The sequence below is a fragment of the Daucus carota genome, chromosome 2 (genome assembly GCF_001625215.2).
Source record: "Daucus carota subsp. sativus chromosome 2, DH1 v3.0, whole genome shotgun sequence".
NCBI classification, from domain to species: Eukaryota; Viridiplantae; Streptophyta; class Magnoliopsida; order Apiales; family Apiaceae; genus Daucus; species Daucus carota.
This window is the reverse complement of record NC_030382.2, coordinates 36,001,134-36,017,623: the sequence shown is the minus strand read 5'-3', so window position 1 is coordinate 36,017,623 and position 16,490 is coordinate 36,001,134. Positions and strand designations below refer to the sequence as shown.

Below are 16,490 nucleotides of genomic sequence, written 5' to 3'. Positions count from 1 at the left end.
ACACTAACACATGAATATCTTTACAATTTCAAAACATGGTATCTTTATTTGAGATGCACAACTATAAGCTAGTACTTTTAAAGAGGAGATAATATTGAGGTGGGTTAAAGACACATATTGTAGTCCTTGCAAAGATAGATTATATATGTGTACAAATTTATCAAGAAATATCCTCCTGTACTACCTCATATCAAATCCATCAATTAATAGACTTTGTATTCATACTCTTAATTCGTACTCAATGTGTGCAATTGAAGCTTTCTCATAATTGCATTGAAATTAATAAACCTCCATTTAAAAAAGATAAAAAGAATCTCGGTAAAAAATTTAATGTCTATTAGTTTAACATCATAACTTCATTTATATCGTCTACTACGTAGATTGAATCTTCTGTCTCCCAAAAATAGATACATATGGAAAATGTTATCTTACTCTTTGCAAAATTTGCATATGGGACTCTTTGTCCAAAAGAAGGAAACTTTATTAAATATGAATTACAAAAACTATTTGCAGATTCACAGTTCATATTAGTCAAAATATCATTAGACAAAACATCTAGCAGCTTGCTACATGTTTTTACACTGAAAACATAAATTCTGCGAAGTTTGTTATCTATATTGATATTAGTCTTAGACCAAAATGCAAAGTAGACAACTATATTTAAAGTTTATGTTGGCATGGAAGATACTGTTATTTGCAGAACTACAGAATGACTCTGCAATGTCTAAAGACATTTGGCTAAATTTAAATCAGAATATCGGATTACTATTTGACTCTATTGTTTTATAGCAATATAACTCGATATGTAAAACCTTTTTCCCTGCAAGTCCTCATAGTTTAAAGCTGCAATTTCCAATACATAACCAGTTACTGAGCAAACAGATATTCCACCAGAAGTAATTGTAGGAATACATATTTTTAACCTAGAAATTATATTATGTGCAAACATAAAACCATCAGCCAAATTTTAACAAATCCTGTTATTGCCGCCGCTAAATTGGCAATTGCATGTTCCGACCCTTTAAGTTTGTCACATGTAACCCTAACCTAGCATTTACCAAGTGTTCAAGAAAACATAATGGGCCTTCTTTTCTGAGTTCTGTTTTGTTTTGCATGATACATAATGGTATTTTCATCACAAATTAAAGATTTGATTGAGTTACATCATCTTTAAGTACTATCTGATGCTTAAATTTACTAAAAATAGAAACAATTAATCTTTTGAATGATACCACCAACAAATCTAAGCCTATGCATAAAATAGTTTCCTGTACAAAAATTGTAACATAAACTTAGTTCAAGGGTTTATGTGTAACTGTAAGCAAAAGAGTTTTACACTTAGGTTCCTAAGACTAGTTAATTGCTACTTGCAAGAAACACTTAGTAAACATATGGAAGAGAATCACGCAAAGGGAAATGGCTGAAAATCTTACATGAAAAGCTAGTGCTGTTTGGGAGAACCACAAACAAATCTAAGCAGTAACTACAAAGACAGATTATTTTATGTGTTTCCCTTGAGTGACCTACTTAACAACTGCATAACCAACACTTACGCTCATTTTAATCGGAAGAACAATATATACTGTTTTGTGGACATTTACTAATAGTTCTTAAATAATTACCCATTCCATATATAGGAACTCAAACTAGAGTTCTAATTCAGCAATAAAAAGACGAAAGCTCATTCTTTACTCCTGGCTATAAACTTAACAAAACTAATCATAGAAAAGAGACAGCCATTCCTGTTGTTCAGTCTTCTATGTTTCAACTTACAACCTCCTCCTCTATGAAATTTAATCGCATTGTGGGTAAATTTTCTAAAAACTTCTCCTTCATTCCATGGCTTACAACCTAGAATAGACCTCAAATTCCTGATTTGAGAATGAATGCCCCATTCTCCATCGTACCGAGTTTATTACCAAATCCCATTATAGAAAATTTGTGGTCACTCATTTTTTCTTCAGATCTTCCCTTCTACTTTTATTGTTTTTCTTTAAATTCATTCATTCCATTCTTAACAACCACACACCCACACGCGACATTAGGGTATTACAATTACAAGAAGATATCTACGAAGAAGTTGCCATTCGGGTGTTGGGAACTTTATGACAAGAAAGCCAAACAACAAATGGCAACAAGAACAAGTGCATACAAAGTAATTCCAAGAAAAGGGAAATTGTGGTAAGAGATAAAACAAAAGCAACTACAAAAGCGAAAAGTGGTTCTTAAAGGAGTAGTAATATACTCTTCTTAAATGCTGCTAATGAGTACCTATCAAACTAACAATTCACACACACAGACACATAATTCATACATATAGTAACAAAAAAACCATATTTTACAGGTGGGGAAGCTATAGAAGTAAAAGAACATACGGCAAAATGACAGAGGGCCAATCAAAAAGCTCCTGTGCAGCATCTGAAGTAACAGCAGAGGCGTCATCACTTGAGGAAGAAGCAGCCGCTTGAATCTAACAAATAAATATAAATAACTCTCAATGTGAGTGAGTGATGATGGTAAATAAGAAAAGAAAGAGCGAGAGGGCTGACCTTAAAAGCACGAGTGTTTGTGAAAAAGTGAGGAGGGTTTGAAGATTTGGGGAGGCTGAGAAAAGGGTGTTTGTGTTTGGAGAGGAGGGACAAAGATTTGGTGTTGGATTGATGAAATGGGTAAGCTGGTTTCTTCTGAGAGACTACGTTCACCACTGGAGTTGTCCAAGCAGTTGAAGCCATTTTGAGGATGATCAGATTGTCCTAAATTACATGGACATACACAACTTCTGTGTGACAACAAGTTCAACATAAATTCGTGTACGATTTTCATTAAAAAAAATCATGGGGCCGAGCTTAATATTTTGCTTATAATAAAAAAAAGTGAAATAAAGTCATAAACAAGTTAAAACTTGTAACTGATTAAAATGTTTGGTAAATAAGTAGAAGTCCCGAAACAAAAGTTAGTATTCTTAAGTTCTTTTAAGTGTTTTTTGACTTTTTACACAAACAAAATGAGTAAGTACTTCTAGCTGAAGCCGAATTTTTAACTGTCCACCAAACACCACCTATATATTGCGCAAATGTATAGTTTTTTTTTTAATTATGCAAATGTATAGTTGAAAGATATTAATTAGTGATTAATAAATTAATTGTAAATTTTCGGAAATGGATAACATAAGTGTCTGTCTTAAAGATGTAGTATGAAACTCACATTTTTAGAAAATGATCTTCACTTTTTATCTCCAATTTTAGCAAAATTCATATCCATGTATAATATAATATCCATGTATAATATAGTGAAATTGCATGAATTTTGAATTTTGGGTTTTAGCAAAAATTTTCGAAGAAATCTAACTTAATGAAAATGTATCTTCACCAACTATTTTTAAAATTTAATAAATGTAATAATTTTATAATTAAAAATCTAACGCAATGAATTTGCCTTCTCAACTGATCCTGTGAAGAACAGAAAACTATCGTTAGCATAGTTAGCAAATAGTAAATGAGATACTGGAGGTTCTGTTAGGTCCAGATGCGATTGTAGAAGGGGTTGAATACAATCGATACCAAATAATCGCGGAAGTGAATCTGATTGGAATATGACTTGTTAATCAATTTATAATTAATTAATATAACAATGTTTTAAGTCGTTATATAATTAATATGGTTCAGTTTAAATGTCCACTAATGTTCGTAGAATGAATTCGACAGGGTATATTCTAGATTAGTGATTAAAACAACCGGGTTATCAAAGCACAGAAAACTGTGGATATAACGATCAAGCAAGTTACGAACAACTTGAAAGTTTTACAAATGCTTTGATTTACGAAGTGATGAACACTTGAAATGAAGAATGGAATGCCATATATATAGGCAACCATTTGTACTTGTAAGACAAATAAAAGACAAGACAAATTAGCTTGCAAAGACAAGACAAGAAGGGCAAGACAATTACAAGGCAAGGGAAGACAATTCTAGATTGCCTAACAAGCCTTAAACTCGCCAGAAAGACAATTGCAGAAGGGCAAGACAATTCTCCGAGGGAAAGACAAACCACACACAAGGCAGGACAAACGAAATTGTCTTGGCAGGCTTGTTACATTCGGCCAGACAATTAAATTATCTTGCAAGCATCCACTTGGAATTGTCTTTACATCCCTTAAAGAATTCGGTAGGACAATTGATCACAATTGTCCTGCAGTGCTTTAAACAAAATCGGTTGGACAATTCAATCGAATTGTCTTGCTGTTTTCTCTTGCATTCGGCAAGACAATTCATTTGAATTGTCTTGCACATCTCCTTCCTTCCTTGAAGCAAGTTTAGTAAGACAATAATGGATTGTCTTGCTGGGCTTGACTTTGTGATTATAAATGCAATATTGTAGTATATATTAAATAGAAAATTATCCACTTAATTAAGTTAACCATATAAATTCATAAATTAAATTAATTCGAGTGAATTAATTTAATAAATAAATTACATAATTAATATAATTATTTGAGAAGTGAAATAATAGTCCATTAAATATTTAACCACCCAATCCTCAGTAGAAATGCTTCCTGTCTTCTTTAAACTTTAATAACTTCTTCTTGATTTGTCGATCGATCGAACTACCACTTCTGCTTGACTTCAAATAGTTAATTTGAGTAACTGATACACAGATGTACTGTCTGGTTCATCTGTATCAAGTTAAATCAAATATTCTTTGTCAAATAAACAATAAGAATTTGGTTTGTTCGTCGAGTCTTCGTTTTGTAAGTTCTTCTTCATTAAATGGAATCTTCTGAATAAATAAAGTATAGAAACTTTATACCTTCTGAACTCCTGGACGTGCCACAAAAGATTATTTGTGCACTGAGGCTTGAACATGTTAATGAAATTCTTTCAGTGATGTGCAGCAACATCCTGGAATTCTTTTGACATATAATTCCCATAAATCATTTGACGTTCTTCGTACGGATTCCGATGACTTGCTATTTACTGAGCTTTCTTATCTGAGTTGAGTTGGACCTCTTAAATACAAATAGGCTGAACATATGCCTTTCAGGTTCCGATTCTACATTCATGAATGTTTAAAGTCTCTGTCCAGATTATCAAAAAAAATAAAAAAACAAATAAGTCTTTTGTCCAAAAAAGCTGCTTTAAAATTTATAAAATAGTTTTTCAGCAAAAAAATTGTGATTGTTGTCTATAACAGCAATACCATATAGTACTTTAGACATGTTTTTGACACACAAGATAAAAGCATAGTCTTAACCCAGGAGCATAAAACCCACATTGAATCGTTAAGACATAAGTGGTATGACACCTTCTTGAGGTGTAAAAGCATCTAACCAAATCCATGTATCGGAGAATCATTTTATATCATAAGAATTCTAACTCATTTTGTCATAAGCTTTACTAATATCGAGTATAAGTGTTATTTCAACTTCATCTCATCTATTCTTCAATTTCGAGTACAAGTGTTATTTCAACTTTATCTCATCTAATCTTCAATTTTAGTAATGAAAGGAGCTGTAAGGCTGATTCTAAATCCATGAATATTTCCGGCTTCTGTAGCGTTAGACAGGCCTCCAACACACAAGACAAAAATATAAAGGGATAATGGATCCTCTTGTCATAACCCTTGTTTCAAAAGCAAATGACCCACCCTCAAACCATTCACTGATTCACATAAAAAGCATCCCACAAATCAATTTATCGGAAAAATTCATAGCATTCATTCCGTGTTGTAAATATTTTCAACTCATAATATTTTTACATCTCTTCCGACATGTTTGGTGGAGACTGTTTTGTCAAATTTTCCAAGTAAATGAAATTTGCCTACACTTACATATAGTTATGAATTAAAGGCAAATTTTATGAACTCGAAGAATCAGACAAAGTAGTCTCCACCAAACATGTAGATTGAAATTTTAATAAATTATGCTATATTGTATTGAAATTTCTATATTATGTGTTTGGGGTTCAGTTTTTATAGATTGATTATTTTTATATATCTAAAATGAAATTTGCCTGATAATTCTGATAATGATCTAAGATCTTAATAAATTATGAAAAATATTCAAATGAAATCTCCTTAAAGTGTAAGAAATCATAAATTGCAATAAATTATGTAATAAATGTTTATAAAAATTTTATGTGTACGAGCGCGAGTACACACGTAAATAGTAACTACCTAATTAAGTTTCGCTTTGAACATGGTTACACCAAAAACTCGCTTATACATATATGGTAACTATGTGATTAAGTTTTGCTTTCGACAAAGTTACATCAAAATTAAATGACCTAATTTAAAAAAGAAACATGATTCATGATATAAATATATAATTTCTTTCAAATAATAATATCCAAAAACAAGTAATATCATAAATAAATTACATATAATTAATATTTAATTTAGATTGGGAAATTATTAGTTAAATCCAAATAACATATTTGTAATGATTAAAATTGTGAAATGGTCTTAAAAAATGAGTATGAATAACATTATTAAACTAAATTTATCGGTAATCTGAATGATAATAATATCATACTATTATATTAGGGCAATGTCAGTTTAATCATTATTTCTTATTATAAAATGCAATTTATTATTATCAATAATAATCTTTTTGAGCTTTTTTCAAAATTGTTCATATATTCCACGTTTAGGATGTTCATTGTGATTCTTTTTTCCCCTAATTTTTCTTATTTATCTCAATAATTGTAAAATTATTTAATTGCCTAGATTTTATCTATCATGCTTATCGATTATTCTATTTATATATTAATATATTAATACATATCTCCTTGATTTTCGATGAGATATACACACAGAGATATAGGTAATTGATCAAATACAAACCATTGTAATATAAATCAAGAGAAACTATCATAAACGACATCACTAGTATGACATCACTTATCCAGGACCGACCTCACCCCATGCATCCATCCCTGAGGTCTCGCGTCACTGGAGTCTCGTCAAGACTTGGGACAAGCTTTGGAGTAGAAAGACACCAAACAGTCCTAAAAGTAAAAGCTTGGCTCTACCTTTATTTCACTACGCCCCACTCTGACCTTAAAAGACCTCATCCAAGCGCCATCTAGGTCCATCTTGACGTGCATCACCGATAGTAAAATCTTACCCATACTATTTAATTGCATTGATTTGTATTTAGATGGTTATATTCAATTGAGAAATTAAATTATACTACAAAATCTGGTGCTATTCAAGCAAGATTTAAATTATGTTCTAAAATTCGATGACATCCAATTGAGATTATTTACAATCCATAAAAAGTTGATGGTATTCAAATGCTGTATGGATTTTTTTGGATTTCATAAAATGATGGATGTCTGTGGGATTGATGAATGTATTTTAAGATATTTAAACCACCCTTATCCACAAGATTCTGAAACATTGTGTTTAATCCTAAAAAATCTCATCAATTCTGCGACATTTTATCTAAAATCAGCATAAAATCAAAATCAAATACAACACATTAAAATCCACATACTATATAAAATCTATTAAAATCTCAGTTGTATACACTGGGGTGTATTTAAGTACAACATTTTAAAATCTTATGAATTTTGGTGGGACTTCAAATATCTTAAAATACACCGAACAGACCCACAAAATCTATCATTTTATGAAGTCCAAAAAAATCCATCAGTATTTGAATACCATCAGATTTTGATAGATTTTTTATAATCCCAGTTGAATACTATCATATTTTAAAGCATAATTTAAAATCCTTATTTGAATAACAGCTTTTTGAAAATTAGCTTATTGAGCCCAAACCTCTATTTCAAACCGCTAACTACCAAACACTATCATTAGCGAATTGAAATGGTCAAACTTCTGAATCACCCAAAACCTATGATTTTCCTCCAAACCGCTAACATCAAAACACGGCCTTAATATTTTAGTGATTTTGTATTCGAATATGACTATACATTGCATCAATAAAATCAAAATATTAATTTTTGGCCTATACATGGAGCTTTTTGAATCATAACATATTTAAATGAGTCTTTTTGATTATAACCATTTTTTTTTTAAATATCATCATTAAAATACATCTCTTGTGCCTGTATATATTGGAAACTTGTTTAACGTCCAAACAAAAATATCAACTAAAATATGTTAACCCAAACATGTTCATTAATTATTGAATACTAAATTTATATAATAAAACAATTATTATAAGATATAATGCATCGCACATATCATAAATACTTTTGAAAATAATTTAGAAGAAAATAAATAAATAAATACATTTATTTATCGACAAAAAGGAAAATTTTCATTTTGAGGCTATCCGCTCTTCTGAGACGGGGCCGCGTGTGTATATATAAGACCCAAGCACCCTTTCCCCACTCTGAATTTTCACTCGAAATATCCCCTCTTATTTCTATCATATCATACTGCTCGTATCTGTTTCCGCAAAACCCTAGAAAAATGTCCGGCGGGTTCTTCCGGGTAATCTCTCACTCTCATTCCACTTTTATTCACACGCCTCGATCCAATTCACTCCCACATCTCACCTATACACACACATACGCGTATCTATCTGTGTTTAATTGAGTCAGATCTTTGTTCTGAGCTGTTTTCGCGGTTGATTTTGTTTTTCAGGGCACGTCGGCCGATCAGGACACTCGGTTCTCCAACAAGCAAGCTAAGCTCATGAAGTCGCAGAAGTTTGCTCCTGAATTGGATAATTTGGTTTGTTTTCGGTTTGATTTGGTGAATTTTTGTGAGTTTGTTTGGTTTTTGTGGCTGAATTTGATGTGGTTTGTGTGTTTGTGTGCAGGTGGATATAACGAAAGTGAAGATGGATGTTATGAAGCCATGGATTGCTAATCGAGCCACGGAGCTGCTGGGGTTTGAGGATGAAGTGCTTATTAATTTTATTTATGGGCTTTTGGAAGGGAAGGTAATGTTGTTTTTTTGAGAATGTGCAAGTGTTTGTTTATGTGGTTGATATGTGACTGTATTTATTGGATGGTCTCTGCTTTGATGGTTGTATGTGCTAAAAGTCTATGTTGTAGATGTGAATGTTTAATGCATTGTGTGGGATGATTTCTGTTTACGTGGTGGTTCGCGGGGAAAATGTAACGGATATACATCTATTTACATTTCCACTAATACAGTCTGTTTATATTGAATTGCATAATAGTTTTATAACTGTTGGTCAATTTTGTGGACATGGTGTGCGGGAAAATTGTTTCGAATATACATGTATTTACATTTCCGCAATTATATTCTGTTTTTGGTGAATTGCATAATATTTGCATTAGTGTTGGTTAATTATGTGTACATGCTGCGCGGGGAGAATGCTGCAGATATACATGTATTTACATTTCTGCTAATTTATGCTGCTTATATTGAATTGCCAAGTGTTGGTTATTTATGTGTACATGGTGAGGAAATATGTAGTGGATATACATGTATTCACATTTCATCTAATATGGTCTTTTTTTATTGATTGTGTAATTGTTGTAAAGGTGTTGGTTAATGTTATATATATGCTGCACGGTAAAATTGTAGTACATTCATCTAAATATCCCTAAATAGCCTGTTTTTATTTTATGTGTGATAGAAACTAATGTGCAATGTAAATGTGTGGGTTACTTTTGCATACATGTTTCATGGAAGAAATTTAACAAATATGCATATTCACATTTTATCTCAGATAGCCTGTTTTATTGCACATGTAGAAGAAGCATGTATATCTAAATCTGTGGGTTAGGTTTGTTATAATGGTGTGCGGTAAAAGTATACATATGTACATGTATTCATAAGTTTCCTAAAATAGAATGGTTTATTGAACACGTAATGGAAATTAACATGAAACTTAACTTTGTTAATTACATTACATGGTACACGGGAAATATTTAACGTATATACTATGTTCTCATTTTCCTAAAATAGTTTTTTTTAATGGGGCCATTTTCTGTGTTGCAGGTTGTTAACGGGAAGGAAATACAAATTCAGTTGACGGGGTTTATGGAAAAGAATACTGGTAAGTTTATGAAAGAGCTTTGGACCCTCCTTCTCAGTGCAGAGAAGACTGCAAGTGGTGTTCCTCAACAATTTTTAGATGCGAAAGAAGAGGAAGTTAAGAAGAAGAAGGTGCCGTCATGTTTTGTTTATTACCTTAATGGTCAAGTTTGTAATTTTTGCCCTGCTGATCCTTAGTATCATATGATATATCTCTGTAGGCGGAGTCAGACTGGGAAATACAAGAACTTCAGAAAAGGAAAGAGAAGGAGGCTCGGGAACGTGAGCAGGAGAAAATGGATAAGATGGTAATCTTTCTTTCCTTAAAATAGCGTGGTTATGCAGCAGTTGTCTTTTTTGTTTTAATTTTGGTGCATTTTATGACATTCAGCTAGCTTCTGCAATTTTTTGGGTTCATGTCCTTTACCTCAAAATACTGTAGGACGGCAAGGTTGACAACTTTGTGAGAGCTGATAATGATGCATTGAACACAACCTCGAGGCAGCGTCAGCCTAGGGACTCCAGTTCAAGGCTGTCAGCAGATGAAAAGGAGGCAAATGGGAGGAACGGTTTTAGGGGAAGAATCAGGTTAGTTGGAAACATGTTTTTGCTTGCTGCTTGGTAGAATTATATGCTTTTATTTTCCTCATTTTTTATCAGATCGGTCCCTGTATCTTGTCTGAGCATGTGTGCATATCTTAAATACCAGTACATGACATTGACATCCCAGGGTTGCACGTATGTGCTGCTCTTTGGAATTGCACGTATTTGAATGAACAGGTGTTTGTTGTTTTGCTTCATTGCTGATCTTCCGTGTCACTTTCGTTTTTCCATCTGTTTACTTGCCGTGTTACCTCTGGCTTTCCATCTGTTTTGGTCAAGGAATTACACCTTTTTGATTTATGTAATCTTCTGCAGGGGGACACCTTCAAGGTCAAATAGCGGGTCTTTTTCTAATTCTAGGAGTCGCTCAGAGTATGTATTTATATGCAAGAATAAATTTAGTTAATTATTTTGACTTGATACCTATACTTTTCTCTGCCATGAAAGAGCTATTATCATAGTTGGTTTTAAAAAAATATTTCCTTATCCCTCTACATAATAATTTCCTTTGTATATTAGTGACAGGCACAGGTCTAGGAGCATATCAGGACCTCCTAGCAACAGACGTTCTGATTCTGCTGAAGCTGTGCGTCGCTCTCCAGGGGGCCACTCCCCACCACCTGATCGCAGGGTTTCACCTCAGCGATCTCCAAGGCGAAGAACTTCTCACTATAAGGAAAGATCTATCTCCCCTTTAGGTCGCAGATCAGTTTCACCTATAGGACGTCAGCGGCGCAGATCACGATCTCCTGTGCGGCGCAGATCACGATCTCCTTTGCGACGCAGGTCACCAGTGCGCTACAGATCACGTTCTCCTATTCGACGTCGTTCTCGTTCTCCTATTCGGCGTCGTTCTCGTTCTCCTTTACGACATCGTTCTCGTTCACCTGTCCGGCGTCGTTCTCGTTCACCTGTCCGGCGTCGTTCTCGTTCTCCTGTCCGACGACGTTCTCGTTCTCCTGTTCGGCGTCGTTCTCGTTCTCCTGTCAGGCGTCGTTCTCCTGTCCGGCGTCTGTCTCGTTCTCCTGTCCGGCGTCTATCTCGTTCTCCTCTGCGGCGTCTGTCTCGTTCGCCGCTGCGACGTCGGTCTCGTTCACCTATCCGGCGGCGGTCTCGTTCGCCTATCCGGCGTCGGTCTCGTTCGCCTATCCGACGTCGTAGGTCTCCTTCTCCTGTACAGAGCCGATCACCTTCTCCTGTAAGAAGTCGATCAGCTTCACTTTCCCCTGTACGACGTCGATCCCCTTTAAGACGACGTCGAAGATCTTCCTCCAGTCCAAGTCACATGTCTCCTTCTCCAGTTCAGCGCAAGCTACCTACCCAAAGGAGATCAGCGACTCCTGTTTCTCTGTCTTCTTCACCTCAAGAGTTGAGTCCTCATTCTCCTGTTCGCCAGGCTCCGAGTTTACGACGTAGGAGATCACCGGAACATCAGAGATCCCCTGTGGAACCTCTGCAAAACAGAAGCAGGTATATCTTCCGATCCTTGTTTTTTATGATAAATTGGCTTTCTCTACAATTGTACCTTGCCAAGCTTAAAATCGCATATAAAAAAAAATATTGTTAGTTGTATAGTCGGTGCATGGCTACATGCTAGCTTAGTCAAGTATTAAACTGAAATGAAACTAACTTCAAACTACCTGCTTATATGTTGACTGTTTTAAGACATTTTTAAATGATGAAAGCAATGTTGCAGAACCCAGGAGCAGTCTTCTCCTGTTCGTCGAACAACTCCAAGAGAGGTTGCTGGACGTTCTCCTGAGACAGGTAAAGGAAGCACTTTGGAGAGCCGAGCTCATACATTGTCCCAGAGAGGTCGAAGTGGTCGGAATATCTCGCATCGAGGAGTGTTGTCTTCGTCTCCTCCGCTGTATTCATCATCTGGCTCAGAATCACCTCCACCTTCTAGAATGAAGAGTCTTAGCGGAGACAAGAGGTACATACCACAAACCTTACCCTATCCTTTAGCGTATGTATTATCTGATATGTGTACCCTGTTATTCTTCCTGTTTGTGTTGATTTTTTTCATTTCGCATCTTTTTGAAGTAGTCCGCTCGTGAGTCCTCAAAGGGAACCAGTCATCAGACTTAGTCCTCCGCGGAAAGCAAAAGTGCATACAAATATTCCTGTAAGTCAAAAGGGGGAAGAGGATATGCTTTCTAGGTATGTGTACTGATTACAGTTATTTGCTGCTTCCTAAACTTTATTATCCGGTTTATTTCTGAGTAACTGATTTAACATCTATATCAGCGAGTCTGAAGATACAAAAAGGAAAGCTTCTGGGAAAAAGATGACGCATTTATCAACACCTGATGAACTTAAACTTTCAGCTCCGAGCAGAATGGCGAGAACAGTTGAAGAGAGGAAGAGTAAAGGCTCGGATGATTCTGACTATGGTGCTACTGAAAAGCTTAGAGCTGAAGGTTGTGAAAAGAGAAAGCACAAAAAATCTAAAAGGCAAGACTCAGATGACGGTAATAGCTCTGATTCTCAACTAGAAGGGAGGAAGGAGGCTAAGAAAAGAAGGAAGGAGGATAAAAAACTGCGGAGAGAAGAGCGACGTAGGCGACGGGAGGAACGGCGTCGCAGAAAGGAGAAAAGGCGTGCAGAAAAGATAAAATCGAAAGCAGGGGGCACTGTTTCTCCACCCTCAGATTTTCAGGAAAATCAACAGGGCTACACTTCTGATGGTGGACGTGCATCGAAAAGGGATTCACGCTTTGTAGACAGTGAAGAGCAGTCTGAGCAAAAGAAACTAGAAATTGCACTCCGTGAAAAGGCTATTGAAACGCTCAGAGCTAAAAAGGGCGCTGGGCATTAAATTCGTTTCCCCTTTAAAGATATTCAAAATTTTCTGTTTTTCTTGAAATCTGCAGTTATACTCTTTCAAGTTTGGATGTTATATTAGAACTTCACATTTAATGGTTTGAATGAGTGTATTACTGATACATGTTTAATTTAGCCTATGTTTACTGCTGACAGCTGAATGGATAAATGAGGATTTCCTGAGCTATGTGTCTTGAGTGCATCTTTATGCTGACCTTCCTGCTAGATTTTCTGGTAATGATGTCTTCCCTTTGCCGGGAGTCTATTTTTCTTTTATATAGGGATAGTGTGACACTACTAGTATGAAGACAACTCATTGTCTTGCTTGCTTATATATGCATATTAGATTCTGGTGTAGCATGTTGGTAAATAGTTGGTTTATTAGCATAACCTGCTGTAGTTTTCGACTTTGAGATGAGTAAAAGAATCGTAAAGGTCTTGGCAGCTCCATGTAAAGACAAGCTTGTTGCTAAATTGGTTTTATCCTTAATTGGTTGGTATAAGTTGTTTTCAACTAGATGACTTGGTTGGGCAGATCTTCGCTTATATCTGCGTATTAGATTTTAGTATAGCATGTTGGTAAAGTAGTAAGTGTTTTAGCATAACCTGCTGTGATTATCTATTTTGAGATGAGTAAAGAATCGTCAAGGTCTTGGCTGCTCCATGTAATACAAGCTTCTTACTAAATTGACTTTTTCCTTAATTGGTAGATGAAAGTTGTTTTCAACTAGATGACTTGGTTGGGCAGATCTTGTGCAGATCCATGTTTTGTGCCTCAAATCAGGTGATGTATCTCTTGTTTCTATGAAATCTTATAAGAAGGCTATTTTTTTTATTTTTTTTTAATCTAAAGTGTTATCTTAGTCTTTTGGTTTTAACATCTGCACGGCTGGCACTTGGCAGCTTGAAATTCTTCTCCGGAGGGTTGATTTCTAGTCTGCTTGGTGCTTTATCTTCTGTTAATCATATCAAAATGTTGATTTGAGCTGTTAATTGATCGAGGGTGCATGATTGTGTAAATAGTTAAAGTACAGTCGGACCCTTTGTCTGTCTGTTCATATTGTTTTGACCAGAGTTTCTCCCCCCCCCCCCCCCCCCCCCCCGAAATACCCTTGCGCTAATATTTGCTCTACACTTTTTTACTTTTTGGTACCAACACCAGCATTGAAGGCCTATTTGTTTTTGTAGACTGATGGGTTAAGTGGTTCTGTGGTTTACTTTGTCATTTCTAATTTATTGCATGTACAATGTGCAGAATAGGTTCGGAATATGTGTATGTGTCTCTGTGTGTCTATGCATGTATTTGCCAAGAAGAACACTATAGAAAATCTCATTTAAAATTTGAATTCAATTCTAATTTTAAGTTAATTAAACATTCATCTTGAATGTTAATAACATCTCACATGTTTAATAACATGTAAAATTCATCGTCTAAAATATATACATACGATTCTACACTGGATTCTATTCTGGATTATGTTCTATATTCTATAATATTTCATATTAATAATTCAGATGAGCTTGGCTGTTAGATTTCATATATTAAGTTTAATTGGTGTTTAATTATGTATTTATAATCTTAACGAATCATTATTTATAAAAAATGTAGTAGTATGATAGTGTTCTTTGTTCTTTTTTTAAGGTGCTCTTTGTGGAGTGCAACCCCATATATGTAGGTATGTTATTTCTATTTGCTATTAGGAGTGTGAGAATGATGTATTTAAAAAAAAATAAAATCAAGTTTCTGCATTAATCTTGTTTTGTTTCGTGTCTTCTACTTTTATCCCCTTTTCTTGTTCTGTCCCCTCCCCCTTGAAGAGGCTTTATTGCCTTGGATGCCTCTGTTCTTACTTCCACCACATTCCATTTGTTCTTTGACTAGTAATTGGTGACTGAATAATTAATTCATCGTTCTGCATTATATGGATTTTAAAAAAAAATTATTTGTTTGTTAATTCAGAGTGTCATCCTGTTCCCAATATGCATATTAAAACCTAATTCAGACTGTTCATGAGGTGATCTTTGTGATATCAGGGAGGTGATCTTTGTGATATCAGGGCCTGTTACTTAGTTGAGTCTTTTCTTTTAGTATGGCATTTGCCCACTTTGAGATGAGGATGAATTAGATTATATGTTGTCCACTGGATTACCACAATATTTCTGTAAAATGTTTTATTGCTTAGTAAGGCAGGAAGGTGTGAGTGTTGATATTCTGCTGCTTCTTTTTCCTGCTTTTGATTTCAAAGGGACATCTTGTAGATTTGTAGATGTATTATAATATGAGCTTTCTGGACATGAATGGATTGGTTAGTTAAAGATTTTACTTCGAAAATCTCAAACTTGTGATGCTGATTGAAAGTTCTTTACCGTCCAACCTGTGGTGCTGATTGAATGTTCTTTACTGTCGCACTATGTTTTTGATCAGGGTGATCAGGAATGGCCAAGCAATATAATTAATTGAATATGGGCGAAAGGTGATCCGAACCGAGAGTTTGGTTTGTTGTTTTGTGTTAAGCACCCAGTTACATTACAGCCTGCTTGTTGGATCTTTAATATGGATGTCATAGTGTTACCTGGTTTAGAATAGCACATATTGGGTAGTTCATATTAGTTTGTATAAATGTTGTAGGTCATGTGGTGTTGATCTGTCAGACTTATTCTATGTATTCTTACCTCATGATATTTGGGTATGCTAATCTTACATTTAGAGTAACCTAGGTATTGAACACAACTTTGCGGGGCGGAAAAATCTTAGCAAAGGCTAAACTCTACTATGCAACAGAAATTTTGACAGCAGAGCATTCTCAGAGGTGCTGAATATATCAATCTTAATCTGAACTAACATTTGGCATTTGAAGTTGATGATTTTGACAAGTCTGACTAAATATTGGACAGTGATACCTAGGTAATTCCCTTGTTACAGAAACTGAAAGCACAATGAAAGTTGCCATCTAAGTTGTAGACCTTCCGAGTGTATGTTATTACTCATTTGTAAAAACGTATTCCCGAATTTTAGCAGTTAGTATATAGTTTAATTTTTATAACGTGAACACTTTAAAAAAATTGCGAAATAGTAA

General features: G+C 34.8%; 1 protein-coding gene across 2 annotated transcripts; it reads left to right on the top strand.

The window, feature by feature from the left end:
- The first annotated feature begins 8,300 nt into the window (after positions 1-8,300).
- LOC108209114 (uncharacterized) lies at positions 8,301-16,126 on the top strand. 2 transcript variants are annotated; one of them, XM_017379859.2, is made up of 13 exons: positions 8,301-8,463; positions 8,617-8,706; positions 8,795-8,917; positions 9,949-10,116; positions 10,206-10,292; positions 10,427-10,572; positions 10,903-10,959; positions 11,107-12,057; positions 12,284-12,523; positions 12,634-12,750; positions 12,838-13,647; positions 14,124-14,197; positions 15,839-16,126. In XM_017379859.2, exons 1-11 carry the CDS (start codon positions 8,443-8,445, stop codon positions 13,406-13,408), a joined length of 2,571 nt encoding a protein of 856 aa, XP_017235348.1. In that variant the 5' UTR covers positions 8,301-8,442; the 3' UTR covers positions 13,409-13,647; positions 14,124-14,197; positions 15,839-16,126. The 2 variants fall into 2 exon arrangements, with proteins under 2 accessions (XP_017235348.1, XP_017235350.1); XM_017379861.2 differs by having other exon boundaries at positions 8,320-8,463; positions 12,637-12,750.
- The last annotated feature ends 364 nt before the right edge of the window (positions 16,127-16,490 follow it).